At 53.3% G+C, this 14,959-nt stretch overlaps 1 protein-coding gene across 1 annotated transcript; it reads right to left on the reverse strand.

Annotated features, from left to right (window-relative positions):
- Positions 1-322: 322 nt before the first annotated feature.
- LOC113842042 (uncharacterized) lies at positions 323-12,199 on the reverse strand. Its single transcript, XM_072029482.1, has 3 exons — positions 9,765-12,199; positions 1,483-1,589; positions 323-1,339 (listed from the first exon to the last, which is right to left on the reverse strand). Exons 1-3 carry the CDS (start codon positions 10,693-10,695, stop codon positions 323-325), a joined length of 2,055 nt encoding a protein of 684 aa, XP_071885583.1. The 5' UTR covers positions 10,696-12,199.
- Positions 12,200-14,959: the final 2,760 nt, after the last annotated feature.

A 14,959-nucleotide genomic window follows, 5' to 3' on the forward strand; every position in this document is an offset into this window, starting at 1 on the left:
CCACCACTCCTTTCATCAGTGTGAAACCACCATAATGTTCAACCCTATTGCTGGCAACAGCTTTGAAAGAAGAAGCATGATTTTAGGTAGTGCATTGGGGAAGATCCTGTTTTATTAAGCAGATGCCAAGGAAGAGTGCTTACAAACAGGTAGTCCAATAATGTCCAGAGTAAACAGAGCAGTTTCATAGCTCAGGAGATGTGGAATGAACAAATATGTTTTTTCTAAGAAAGTAGTAATTGGAAATGACACAGAAGGTAATTGTAAAGTAATGAGAAAGAAAGTAAGTACCACTCAGGCCTGCAATGGAAAACAAACAATGTCATTTGTGGAGAAAAGTGAAAAAGGTATCCATCTTAAGAAAAATCCATGTAATCACTTTCCTGATAGCACGCTTGAGCTCCTCGTTTCTCATGCTGTAGATGAGAGGATTGAATACTGGGGGCAAGACTGAATAGAGAACTGCCACCACCAGATCCAGTGATGGGGAGGAGATGGACGGGGGCTTCAGGTAGGCAAAAAAGCCAGTGCTGAGAAACAGGGAGACCACAAAGAGGTGGGGGAGGCAAGTGGAAAAGGCTTTGTGCCGTCCCTGCTCAGAAGGCATCCTCAACACAGCCCTGAAGATCTGCACATAGGACAGTATGATGAAAACAAAACAGACAAATGCTAAAGAGAAACCAGCCAGTAGAAGCCAAACTTCCCTGAGGTAGGAGTCTGTGCAGGAGAGCTTGAGGATGGAGGGGATTTCACAGAAGAACTGGTCCAGAGCATTGCCTTGGCAGAGGGGCAGGGAAAATGAATTGGCAGTGTGTAACAAAGCATAGAGAACCCCACTGCCCCAGGCAGCTGCTGCCATCTGGGCACAAGCTCTGCTGCCCAGGAGGTTCCCGTAGTGCAGGGGCTTACAGATGGCAACATAGCGGTCATAGGACATGATGGTGAGAATAGAATACTCTGCTAAAAACAAACAAAAGAAGAAAAAGACCTGTGCAACACATCCTGCATAGCAAATGGACCTGGTATCCCAGAGGGAATTGGCCATGGCTTTGGGGAGAGTGGTGGAGATGAAGCCCAGGTCGAGGAGGGCGAGGTTGAGGAGGAAGAAGTACATGGGGGTGTGGAGGCGATGGTCGCAGGCTATGGTGGTGAGGATGAGGCCGTTGCCCAGGAGGGCAGCCAGGTAGATGCCCAGGAAGAGCGCGAAGTGCAGGAGCTGCAGCTCGCGTGTGTCTGCAAATGGCAGGAGGAGGAACTCAGTGATGGAGCTGCTGTTGGACATTTTATTCCTCTGGGCATGGAGACCTGTCTGAGGAGGAAAATACAGCATAATACTAGGCTAGACTGTGTGAGAAAAATGTACCCCACTTCTTAAAACTCAAAATTGATGCTCCCGTTTCAGGAAGACCTCTGCAGGTGCCTTGCTAGGGTTTTGCTTGGTGATGCCAGAGAGTGCTACTGGGTGCAGCCAACTATGGAAACCCTTTGTATTTCGGTTGCACTCCAGTTGAAATCTTGTGGGTCCTGCGAGGCAACAACTCTGGTATTTAGATCAGAGCTAGGGAAGTAATCTGGGTATGGAGAGCTGTCTGAGGAGGAAAAAATAAAAAGGAAAATATTAAGAGAGAACTCTGTGATCTACCCTACTCCATTTCTTGCAGAAACCTCACAGACTGCCTCTCCCCTTTCAGGAAGGCCTTTGCAGGTCCCTTTCATGAGCTGTGATTGGTACTGGCTGACGGTGCCACCAGGATCAGAGGGGCTCTGGAGGAGGGAGTCCTGCCCTACAGAGTTAGGTAGATGACAACACGGGCTTTTCTCAGATAGAATACAGTTGAGCTATCAAAGATTTTTTCAGCATGACTGTACCTCAGGGCAGAGTGGAGGCAGCTGGTATATCCATCAGTCCTTGTCTCAACTGCTCTGTACAGGCACCTCTGGAGGATGGTCCACTCAGGTGTTCCCCTGAAAAGAACCTGGATGCTGCTGACAGCAGAGGAATCCAGGTTCAAAGGGCAGATCTCCAAACCCCTCACCCATCTCGTACCTCAGGAGGATCTCAGCTCTCTGCTCTTCACCACGGACATTGAGGGACCACAGCAGCTGCCTGCATTCGGCCATCCAGCAGCATTTGTATGGCCTTAGGACTGACGTGTCTTCTCCATGGGGCTGCTAGATAACACAGATCTGTGCCCTTGAGCATGGCAGCCTGCAGCCCAGCAGAAGCCCCATATAAAGAGTCAAATGTCCTTAGCTGTGGTGTCCTGAAGGAAGAGTGAGCTCCTTCCTAGCCCAACACACCTCAGAGGCCCAAAAGTTAGGAGGGAACATGGATGCTTTTTGTTCGTGCATATACCTGAGCAATAGGAACAACATCGTCACTGTTTGAGCTGCATATGAATTATGATCCCTAATGCAGCTCAAACAGTGATGATGTTGTTCCTATCACTCACAAACACATGCTTTCTCAGAAGCAGCTTCATTCTCCTCTCTGGCTGGAGCTCTGGTTTGTGCTGGCTGAGCACTGTTTGGAGCAGCAGCCTATGCCCATGAGCTCTCAAGGACTCTCCCTTACCCATCCTTTACCCCCCCCCCCCCCCCCATTCCCGCCTGCTCTGTACAGCAGTGTGTTCCTGGGAAAAGAATTGAATGTTCTGGGAAGGGAACATTCTGAAACACATATTTTTGTTGAGATGTAGTACACCTATAATAAAGAAAGGTTGTTCAACATCCTCCAGCAGGATAACCTCAGGGACACTGCTGGATTACCTTTAACCAGAGTGACCTGAACAGAGTCAGCTCACTTCCCAGCACTACGCACTGCAGTGCCCTGAGACATTTTGGCTAGAACAGCTTGGGCACTTTGCTCCCAATGACACATCTCCAGAGCAGGACTCACTGTTCTGGTGTTTGAGCTCTGGCTTTAATCCCACTGTCCAGAGTCTGAGGAGAATAGTAAGGGCAGGATGAATGGGAGGGGAAACACAAAGAAATGCCCCAGTGCTTCTGCTGAGGAAGGCAAGAATGAGAGTGAGAGATGAGCACTGGGAGTGTCCTCTTGTTCTGAAGGTTGGTCAGCCAAAGGGTAACAGTTAGAGACCCCATGATTTTGGGGGCAGAAGCTTTTCTGGATGGGAGAGCAGACCATGCAGCTGCTCAGGGGAAGGTGTCTGCAGTGCAGGGATGGCACGAAATGCAGTACAGAACTGCCGCCGCCAGGTTCAGCTTTGGGGAGGATGCCATGTGTGGTCATGGAGCTTTATATGGGCTGAGTGGCAGAAAAGGGACATGCTGTGATCCTTATAGAGTTCCTAGTGATGCTTAAGGAGTCTCAGGCTCTTCTTGGAAATAAGAACATCTATTTCTATTCTGGATGAGACAAAGAAGAAGAAAATGAAAGCAGAGACTCAGGAAAGCAGAGACTGATGGAGCTAACACCTGCCTTTTCTCTTCTCTTGCAATGTCCCCTTGGATACATCTTGCTTGCTTGCACTGTGTAGCTGTGAGCAGGCTGCCCCAGGCAGCAGCCTCCCACCAGCAGCAGGACCCTGCCCTGCCGGGGGGGCTCCTTCCACCCACAGCTTCTCCCCGCAGCGCCCTGGGCAGCTCCCCGGGCAGGCTGAGTGCTGAGCCTGGCAGGCGGCAGAGGCCCTGCCCCGGCACACAGCCCCTGGGGCACAGCAGGGACCCTGCTCTGCACCACAGCCCTGGACACCCCTGCCTTCACCCTCAGCTTCAAAGCTTGCAGCTGGCCCACGACAAGGGAGCCCTTGGGGCCTGGCTGATGACCCTGCAGCAGGGAAGCCCTTCTCTGCAGCACATCCTTCTCTAAAATAAAGAAATATGAAGAGCCACCAGCCTGATCTGCTATGGGATATTCCAAGTATAGGATTCCTCCAGGAAAATACCTGTGCACTGCACTGCTACAAGACTTACCCTGTTAAGGGCTATAAGCACTCCTCATTCTGCGAGCTCTTAGCATCCTGCCTCTCCACACAGCCCATTACCACTCTCCCACTCGCTTCTCTCCCCTTTCCATGCCAGCTGCAGGCAGTGCCGCCAGCCCTGCTGCGCTGTGCAGAGGAGCTGCTCCTGGGCAGAGCTGTCTCTCTGCAGTGCTGCCCGCTTGCCAGGAGCTCCCCTTGGGCCCAGGAGCCCGGCCCAGCTCAGCAGCAGAGGCCCAGCCCAAGGCCTCCCTTGCTCTGCCCCCCACCAGGCTCCCTGCACATGGCCCTGGGGCTGCAGGGGAACCTGCTGGGAAACAGCATGAAGGAATCCCTGGGCACACACACTTCTTAACAGCAGGCTCATTTCTCTGAGCAGAAAACCAATTGAGTGTAACAATCACATCTTCTCTGAGAATTAGTTTGTCGTGGACATGTCCAAATGGCCTCATCCAACACCAGCAAGGTCTGTCTGCCTTTTATGCCCTGACACAAGACTCTGCCTGGGTAGAAGAGGTGCTGGGTGGGAATAAAATCACTGGTGCTTTGCAAACTACATCCCTATAGTGCATGGGACAGTAGGGCTTTCATTGAAGAAATCTTGGTTGTGGCCAGGATGTTCTGGTTCATTATGATCCCAGGAGAAAAGCACAAGTCACTCTACATCTTGTGTGAGGATAGTTGGCACATTGCACACCCCCTCGCACTGCATTGACTGTGGCTCCACAAGTCAGATGGGTGATGGAACACCTCATTGCTGTGCTGACACATCTGTGGCAGGATGTTCAGGGTCATTTTTGGAACTGTGCCTGAATCCCCCATCCCTAGGGAGCCTGAGCACTATAGCAGGAACAGGATGAACAGGTGGAGAAATGTGGGGAAATACAACAGTGCTCACTCTGAGGAAGACAAACAGTCAGACAAAACCCTCAGAGCGCCTCATCCAGCTGTGCAGAGCCCCCAGGGATGGGCACAGCTGGCCAGTCACTGGCAACCCCTCTGTCATGCAAGAGGCAAGGGGAGCATGCCCACAGAGATGCACCTCTCCTCTTCTGGGGCTTTGGTTGCAGACATGGCAGCTCATGCCCCGGACACCATGACCAGGTTGACATGACCCAGCAGTGTGCACTGGCAGCATAGACACAGGACCACGTGTATCTCTGTGCAGCACAGTCAGGGGCGGTAGTCCGGCCTTCGGAATACCACAATCCTCGAGAAATGAGAGACTTGGTCAAGCTACAAGAGAGAGCCCAGACTGGTGCAGAAGAGGAGTTCAGGCACCGTGAGGGGCTGCTGCATCCCAGGTGCCTTAATGCCCATCTTTTGAAAAAAGCCCAGCCCCAGGACAAGCCTCAAAACCAACCCTCCTGGAAGGGTTCCCAACAGAAGAAACATGTTGGAGCAGGGGGACAGCGGTTCCTTCTGCATTGCTCCATTTCCTATATTCCATGGCCTTTGTCACCATTTGGAGATGTTCCTCGTAAATTTGTCAGGATCCTGTGGAAAAGAATTGGGTAGAAGGGAAGTGACTGTTTCTCAGGACAAGAAGGGAAATCTGTCGTCTCTCTCCTAGGCTGTGCCATCTCCATGCTGCTGACCTCATAGGCCTTCAAATGACTTGAGCTGATGTCACAGGGGGTGCACTGCATCACCAGGATATCGTCACTGGAGCAGCGGCAGTGCCAGCACTTCCCTTCAAGGCCTGGTCCCTGCTGGGCACTGTTTGGGTGCTCCCCAGCGCTGTCCTTCTGTGGCCAGGAGTGGGGTCAGCAGGCAGCAAGCTTGCACTGGGCGACCCTCGCTGACGGGCGGAGGAGCAGGGGCACCTTGCAGAGGAGCTGTGGTTGAGGAGCCAGGGCGGGCATCCCTTGTCCTGAGCTGAAGGCCAGCAGCAAACGAGATGGAGGGCTGCTGGATGGTGACCATCACTTCTGGCCTGACTTCCATGTTCCAGGTGCTCCTGCAGCTCTCCTCCAAAGGTGAGGGTGTCAGCAGCCCCTTTCCAAGATGTGTCAAAGGGGTTGACAGCTGTCCAAAGCTGCAATTTCTGGGCTTTGGGGGGAGGCTGGACAAAGCTGGTGTCTGCTGCAAGAGCCCTGCCTGAGTGTCCCACTGGGCTCAGGGGACAATGTGGCAGCCAGGACTCCTGGGTCCTGATGCTAGGGCTGTCCTCAGCCCCAGGGCTCCTCTGGGCATGGCTCAGCCTCCTCGTGATGGGGACAATCCAGGGCCACGTTTCCCTGGGAGCTGCTGCCTCTTTGGGTTCTGCAGTCTCTGGGAGGAAGGACGTCTGGTGTCCCAGACACTGTTGTGGCCTGCAGCTCCCACAGGCCTCTCAGGAATGTGCCAGAAAAGCCTCTGTTGGAAATCAAACCTTCCCCTTGTCCTCCTGTCCTTCAGGGGAACCTCTGCTCCTTCTCTTCTGTGCAGCCAGGCTGGCAGAGCATGTCCTGGATGCTGAGATGCCATCCCTGCACGGCCACAGCTCTGGTGCTGAACACTTCCCGTGCCCATACTGTGGCAGATTTACCCTGCTATGCAGGTGGGCTCCTCCACCACTATTCCCTCCCTCCCCCTTCAAATAGAAAAAAGGGAAGTAGTTTTTTTTTGAGAGGTTATTTGGGGTCCCAGGATTTGGAGTTTTCTTCAGTGATAGCTCTCCGTGTGCTGTAGCCTCCTCCAGGCCATATCCACCTACTCCACTGGGAGCTCCTACACAGGCTGCAGCATCAAGATCTGCTCCACCATGGGACCCATGGGCTGCAGGGGAACAGCCCACTCCACCAGGGGCATCTCCATGGGCTTCAGGGGAACTTCTGGTGTCTGTAGTTTTGTTTGGTGTCAGAATTATGTTGGATAGCACATTACAAACTGTGAGTGTTCCTTGTGGTACTGTTTACCATCTCTGGGGGCTGGTTTTAGGTTATTGTTTACTGTCCTGTGTAACACTGTCTTATGGTATGATAAAATTATTGGATGTGAGACTGATCTGGTAGTTGTACTCAGCATTGCTGTCACCACTGTACTTCAGGAACCATCTATGAGAAACTATTTTGCTCTTGTGAGGCCCCACTTGGAGAACTACATCCATGGCTGGGGACCCCAGTACAAAAAGAATGTTGAACTGTTAGAATGGGTCCACAGAAGAGCCACGAAGTTGTTCAGTAGGCTGGAAAACCTCTCCTATGAAGTAAGGCTGAGAGAGCTGGGAATGCTGAGCCTGAAGAAGGGAAGGCTCAGGGGTGACCTCACTGCAGCTTTTCAATTTTTAAAGGGAGCAATAAAAAAGATGGAGAGTGACCTTCTCCTCATGCAGCCAATGAGAGGGCAAAGAGGGTTGATACTAGACTAAAAGTGGGAGATTTAAAGTAGAGATTAGGAGGAAATTCTTCATGGCGAGGCACTGGAACAGGTTGCCCAGAGAAGTTGTGGATGCCCCATCCCTGGAGGTGTTCATGACCAGCTTGCATGAGGCCCTGAGCAACCTGTTCTAGTGGATGGCATCCCTGCCCATGGCAGGAGGGTTGGAACTAGGTATTCTTTAAAGTCCCTTCCAACCCAAGCCATTCTATGATTCTGTGATTCTCTTCTGGAGCCTCCTGTGGTTGCAGCTTCCCTTCAGTCTTTCAGGTGGACCTGAGCTGAAGAACCTTGTCTGGGGGTGATCTCTAGGATAAGGGCCAGCACATGGGTTAGCAGAGGCTGTCTGACTGTCTCAAGGACATGTGCTGCATACAAGTACAGCAGGAGAGCAGGAAGCTCACATGGCTGCTGGCTCATGCTTCCATCAATGTAAACCCTGGCACGGGATCCCAGCCTTGCTTTCCAAGACTCTCTTCACACAGGGCAAGGGCATTAAGAGATTGGCAGGTTAGGGCACCAGTCCTTCTTCAGTCACTGCTCAGGCCGGGTGGTGCACCAAGAACATGGACATGTGGTTCTGCGTGAGGAATACAAGTTAGGGTACCCGCAGTCCAGTTCTTATCTTGGATGAGATGAACACCAGTATTTAAGGCAACTTCTAGACAAGGTCAGCTTCCATCTGAACTCTCCTCATCCCTCCTCTTGCCTCTCAAGCTCTTCATGGCTGTCTCCCCATGCTTCCCATAGGGCTGGTAGTGCTATGAGCAGACCAAGCAGGCTGTGGTGCCCAAGAGGTGACTGCACACTGGCTGTGCTGCACACAGTGGGAAGTAGGCCCAGCTGGATTGGGATCACAGCTGCTAAGCTCTCACTCTGGGTTCAACATCTGTGTCAGATGCTCAGAAAGACTAGGGAACCTTTCCAAGGACTCTAGAGGTTTCCAGGTATCTTTACAAATCCAGGCAGTTGTACTTCCTCAAGGATGAGAGGAACCACTGTAATGGGTTTATATGGCAAGGTTTTGGCAGCAGGGGGCCATAGGCATGGCTTCTGTGAGAAGACTCTGGAAGCTGCCCCACGTTAGGTTAGGGCCGTGCTGCTGACCAGAGCCGAGCCAATAAGTGATGTTGTTTGTGCCTCTGTGAGAGCATATTTAAGAAAGGGAAAACAAACAAACAACAACAGAAACAAAACCATGATGCCACACAGCAGCTGGGAGAATGAGAGGAGTGAGAAACAGCCTTGCAGGCGCCAACGTCAGTGAAGAAGGAGGGGGAGAGGTGCTCCAGGTGCCGGAGCAGAAGTCCCCTGCAGCCTGTGGTGAGGCCCATGGTGAAGCACTGTCCCTCTGCAGCCCACGGAGTACCACGGTGGAGCAGGGTTCCACACTGCAGCCCGTGGAGGAGACCACAGTGGAGCAGGTGATGGAAGCTGAGGTATGTGGAGGACCTCTGCTGGAGCAGATTCTGGGCCTGACCTGCAGCCCGTGGAGAGGAACCCACACAGGAGCAGGTGACTTGGCAGGAGCTGCTGCCCGTGAGGGACCCAGGTTGGAGCAGTTTGCTCCTGAGGGAAGGACCCCATGGTATGGACCCTTATCAGGAGCAGTTCTTGAAGAACTGCTGCCTGTGGGAACCCCACAGCACAGGGGACAGGAGTGATCGAGAAGGAGCGGCAGAGGCAAAGTGCTGTAGACTGACCACAACCCCCGTTCCCTCATTCCCCTGCACCACTCGGGGAGGAGGTGGAAGAGGGTGGATGGTGGGGAGGCATTTTTGGTTTCTTTCCTGTGTTTCTCATTCTCTAGCTTGTTAGTAATAGCCAATAAATCTTACTATCTCCCTACTCTGAGTCTGTTTTGCCCATCACAATAATTGTTGAGTGATCCCCCTGTCCTTATCTCAACCCTTGAGCCATTTTCATTGCATTTTCTCCCCCTTTCCGCTTGAGGAGGGGGAGTGAAAGAGTGGCTGTGGTAGAGCTTGGCTGCCCACCCGAGTAAAACCACAACACGTCTCACCACCCTCATGGTGAGGAAATGTTTCCTAATGTCCAGATTGAACCGCCCCTGGTGCAGCTTTGTGCCATTCCATTGGGCCTGAGGATGACTTGAATCCTTTTCCAGACCCACCTTCCCTGTGCCCGCTGGATCCACATTTCCTCCGTGGAGACTGCAGACATCTCATTTGCCTGTAGAAGCCGAGATACCAAAAAGACACTATGAGAGAGCCAGCTCAGTCCCAGTGGCACACATATTTTATAGGGGCTACAGGAAAAGAGAGCAGGTTGATGTTTCAGACTAAATGAGACAAAGCCAAAAGTGTGTCGGAACATCACAATGGTACTTAACAACAACAAAAGCAACAACAATAATAATATAATAATAATAATAACAAAATGCACAGGACTGTCATGAATATACTGTGAGTCATTTGTGGAGACAGATGAGAAGTTTACCATCAGTGAAAACTCTCAATGAAATCACTTTGTTCAGTGCAACTTTCAGCTCCTGGTTTCTCATGCTGTAGATGAAGGGGTTCACTGCTGGGGGAACCACTGAGTACAGAACTGCCACAACCAGGTCCAGGAATGGGAAGGAGATGGAGGGGGGCTTCAGGTAGGTAAACATGACAGTGCTGAGAAACAGGGAGACCACGGCCAGGTGAGGGAGGCACATGGAGAAGGCTTTGTGCCGGCCCTTCTCAGAGGGCATCCTCAGCACGGCCCTGATGATCTGAACATAGGAGAGCACAATGAATACAAAACACCCAAAATCGATGAAAATATTACCCATAAGAACCGAAACTTCACTAAGGAAGGTCTGTGGACAGGAGAGCTTGAGGATCTGGGGAATTTCACAGAAAAATTGGTTCATAGCATTGCCTTGGCAGAAGGGCAGGGAAAATGTACTGGCCGTGTGCAGGACAGCACTGAGAACCCCGCTGCCCCAGGCAGCTGCTGCCATCTGGGCACAGGCTCTGCTGCCCAGGAGGGTCCCGTAGTGCAGGGGCTTGCAGATGGCAACGTAGCGGTCATAGGACATGACAGTGAGAAGAGAATACTCTGCTGAAAACAAGAAGACGGTCAGAAAGACCTGTGCAGCACATCCTGCATAGGAAATGGCCCTGGTGTCCCAGAGGGAATTGGCCATGGCTTTGGGGACAGTGGTGGAGATGCAGCCCAGGTCAATCAGGGCAAGGTTGAGGAGGAAGAAGTACATGGGGGTGTGGAGGCGGTGGTCGCAGGCTACGGCAGTGAGGATGAGGCTGTTGCCCAGGAGGGCGGCCAGGTAGATGCCCAGGAAGAGCACGAAGTGCAGGAGCTGCATCTCCCGTGTGTCTGCGAATGCCAGCAGGAGGAACTCAGTGATGGAGCTGCTGTTGGACATTTGAGTCCTTTGGGCATGGGGACCTGTCTGAGAAAGAAAATACAGCAAGATATTATGCCAGACTCTGTAAGGAAAACTCTATTTCTTGTACAAACCTTGGAAGTGTGTGCTGAGGTCAAAATAATCCAATTTCAATGTGCAGATCTCCAAACGCCTGTTTGGAGTTGGGGATCTTCACAAGTTGGGGATTGTCTCAGTTCTCCCCACGTAGCAAGAGACAGACAGATCATTGCAGCTGACCTAGTCGAGATGTCCAGTAGCATTTCCATGCCCTTAAGTCTCACGTGTCTTCTCCACAGAGCTGCTATGGCAGAGCTTTGCCCTAGTGGAGGACAGCCTGCAGCCCAGCAGAACACTTGCAAAAGAATGCCCTAAACATGGGGCGACCTGAACACAGAGACAGCTCATTCACAGCCCCACACACAGCATTTCCACAACCCTACACATCAGGAAGGGACATGGATGCTTTTCCTCCATTAACATATCTGCATGGCAGAACATGCAGGAACTGCGCCTGAGCTGCACCTGAAATATCCTCTACATCGCTGACTCCAAAAGCAACTGATGAACAAGTTCCCATGCAATTATGTCTATACGTCTATGCTGGGGGAAGGGAAGAGTCCAAGGGGCTGTACTGTGGAAGGCATCAGCAATGCCCGGATGGCAGGGAGGTGCCCAAATCGCCTCTACCATGGAGATACTGGGAGCAGCTCCCTCTCACTCCCTGCCCATGGCTCTGCTGCCTGCAGCTGTCCCTGCCTGCAGCTGGGTCTCTGTCCCCACGCCTCCTGCCTGCAGCTCACAGCCCCCATCCCACCCACTGGGTGCTCAGCTCTGCCCTGCAGACACCTCCTGGCAGCAGGGCTCTGCACAGGGGCAGCTCGCTGGGGGCACGTCCTAGAGCCCAGGTCACACAGACCCTGCTGACACTGCACGTGTAGTGATGGAGCTTTCTATGGGAAGTAAAGGGACTTGTTACGGTCCTGGGAATGCTCCTTATGCAGGCTTAGGAATCTTAGAATCTTCTTTGAAAAAACAGCCTCTATTTCCAATCCCACAGGGATGTAGAAGAGAAAACTAAAAGCAGAGGATCAGGAAAGCTGCGATGGAAGCATCTAACCCCTGATTGGCTTCTTGCCTTCTTGCACAGTTAGGATACACCCTAACTGTGCTGTAGATCTGTGAGCAGGCTGCCCCAGGTAACAGCCTCCCACCAGCAGCAGGACCCTGCCCTGCCGGGGGGGCTCCTTCCACCCGCAGCTTCTCCCCGCAGCGCCCTGGGCAGCTCCCCAGGCAGGCTGAGTGCTGAGCCTGGCAGGCGGCAGAGGCCCTGCCCCGGCACACAGCCCCTGGGGCACAGCAGGGACCCTGCTCTGCACCACAGCCCTGGACACCCCTTTCAGCAACCTGGCTGCAGAGCCTGCTGCCAGACTGTGAAAAGAGAGCAGTCAGGGCCCGGCCTTTCTGCATTTTCCTTCTGCCACAGACTTACCCTGTAATGTGCTGCAAGCATTGATTCCCCATCGAGCTTTCAGTATCCCCTCAATTCACGCAGCCCGTAACCTCTATCTCCCTTCTCTCCCCTCCCAGTGCCAGCCTCAGGCAGTGCCCCCAGGCCTGCTGCGCTGTGCAGAGGAGCTGCTCCTGGGCAGAGCTGTCTCTGTGCAGCGCTGCCTGCTTGCCAGGAGCTCCCCTTGGGCCCAGGAGCCCGGCCCAGCTCAGCAGCAGAGGCCCAGCCCAAGGCCTCCCTTGCTCTGCCCCCCACCAGGCTCCCTGCACATGGCCCTGGGGCTGCAGGGGAACCTGCTGGGAAACAGCCTGAAGGAATCCCTTGGGTTCCCTTCCTCACATGGCACATACACTTCTTCACACCAGTGTCATTTCTCCTTACAGAACACCAATTAAGTGTAACAATCACATCTTCTTGTCCCAGTATCAGTTTGGACATGAAGTCATGGTCAGGGACTGATCTCCTTCATCCCCACTTCAGGAAATAATTCAGCAGTCAGTCAAGGCATCTCATGCTGGTTGTTATTCCTGGGGCTGGAAAGGGATCTCAGCTCCCTCCCATATCTGCCACAGACCCACAGGAGCTGGGATTCCTCAGGCCTCAGTTCAGGTGTCCACAACATAGGCACCTTAATGTGAATTACTGAGCCACAATAGCTCCTTAGTGGAGATAGAAGACAGGCAGGAGCTGATCAGATGGAAATACCTGCTGAAATTTGAGGTTAATCCTCTGGGAATCTGATGGGGCATTCCTCAGGCCAACTGAAATGGCAGCAGATGCCACATGTAGGACAACTGAACCTGTCCCTACTCCTTATGTGTAGGTCAGCCTGCAGAGGTTGTCAGCAGAGCAAAAGGAGTCGTGTCACAGGGAGACCTAAACCTATTCTGTTCTCTTTTAAATGTTCTCTTTTTTCCTTTCTCTTCTATGTCACCCTTGGCTGTAATGGCTGTTGTGTCTCGGTCATCTCCACAGGGCCTCAGCTCTGACCAGCCAGGTCTCCCTGCTCTTTGTGCCTTGAGGCAGGACTCTGCAGGGGTACAACAGGTCATCAGTGAGGATAAAATCAGTGGTTACTTTGCAAACTACACCCTTAACAGTCCATGGAACCTGCATCCAAGGCCCCTGTGTGAGCGATGTGACATCAGCGATGTGACCACAGCGATGTGACCTCAGCGCGGGAACCTCAACGCGGGAACCTCAGCGATGTGACCTCAGCGTGGGAACCTCAGAGATGTGACCTCAGCGCAGGAACCTCAGAGATGTGACCTCAGCGCGGGAACCTCAGCGCTGTGACCTCAGCGCGGGAACCTCAGCGATGTGACCTCAGCACTGTGACCTCAGCGCGAGAACCTCAGCGATGTCACTTAAGCGAGGGAACCTCAGTGCAGGAACCTCAGCGATATGACCGCAGAAGGGAACCTCAGTGCGGGAACCTCAGCGATGTGACCTCAGCGCCGGAACCTCAGCGCGGGAACCTCAGCGATGTCACCTAAGCGTGGGAACCTCAGCGCGGGAACCTCAGCGCGAGAACCTCAGCAATGTGACCTCAGCGTGGGAACCTCAGCGATGTGACCTCAGCGCGGGAACCTCAGCGCAGGAACCTCAGCGATGTGACTTCACCGTGGGAAGCTCAGCGATGTGACCTCAGCGCTGGAACATCAGCGATGTGACCTCAGTGACGGAACCTCAGAGCGGGAACCACAGTGCTGAGACCTCAGCGTGGGCACCTCAGCGATGTGACCTCAGCTTGGGAACCTCAGCGCGGGAATCTCAGCGATGTGACCTCAGCGCGGGAACCTCAGCAGTGTGACCTCAGCACGGGAACCTCAGTGCGGGAACCTCAGCGATGTAACCTCAGCGCAGGAACCTCAGCGATGTGACCTCAGCACGGGAACCTCAACGCGGGAACCTCAGAGATGTGACCTCAGCTATGTGACCTCAGCGCGGGAAACTCAGTGATGTGACCTCAGCGCGGGAACCTCAGAGCGGGAACCTCAGCGATGTGACTTCACCGTGGGAACCTCAGCGATGTGACCGCATGTCGTGGTTCCGCTCGAGTGGGCAGCCGAGCTCCACCACAGCCGCTCTCTCACTCCCCCTCCTCAAAGAGGAATGGGGAGAAAATATGTGAAAGGGGCTCAAGGATTGAGACAAGGACGAGAAAATCACGCAATAATTAGTGTAACGGGCAAACCAGACTCAGCATAAGAAGACAGATACTAAGATTTATTGCTCATTACTAACAAGCTAAAGAAGTGAGAAACAAAGGAAAGAAACCAAAAGCACCTCCCCCCCCATCCACCCTCTTCCACCTCCTCCCCCCGAGCGGCGCAGGGGAAAGGGGGAATGGGGGTTATGGTCAGTCTACAACACTTCTTCTCTGCCGCTCCTTCTCGGTCACTCTCGTCCCCTGTGCTGTGGGGTCCCACCCACGGGATGCAGTCCTTGACGAACTGATCTGGCGTGGGCTTCCCACAGGCAGCAGCTCTTCCAGAACTGCTCCAGATATGGGTCCATACCACGGGGTCCATCCCTCAGGAGAAAACTGCTCCAACCTGGCTCCCCTACGGGCAGCAGCTCCTGCCAGATCACCTGCTCCTGCGTGGTCTCCTCTCCACGGGCTACAGGTCTGGCCCGGAATCTGCTCCGGCAGGGGTCTTCCACAGGCGGCAGCCTCCGTCCGTGCAGGGCCACCTGCTCCACCGTGGTCTCCTCCACGGGCTGCAGCGTGAAACCCTGCTCCACCGTGGT

The sequence above is a fragment of the Anas platyrhynchos genome, chromosome 30 (assembly GCF_047663525.1).
Source record: "Anas platyrhynchos isolate ZD024472 breed Pekin duck chromosome 30, IASCAAS_PekinDuck_T2T, whole genome shotgun sequence".
NCBI lineage: Eukaryota > Metazoa > Chordata > Aves > Anseriformes > Anatidae > Anas > Anas platyrhynchos.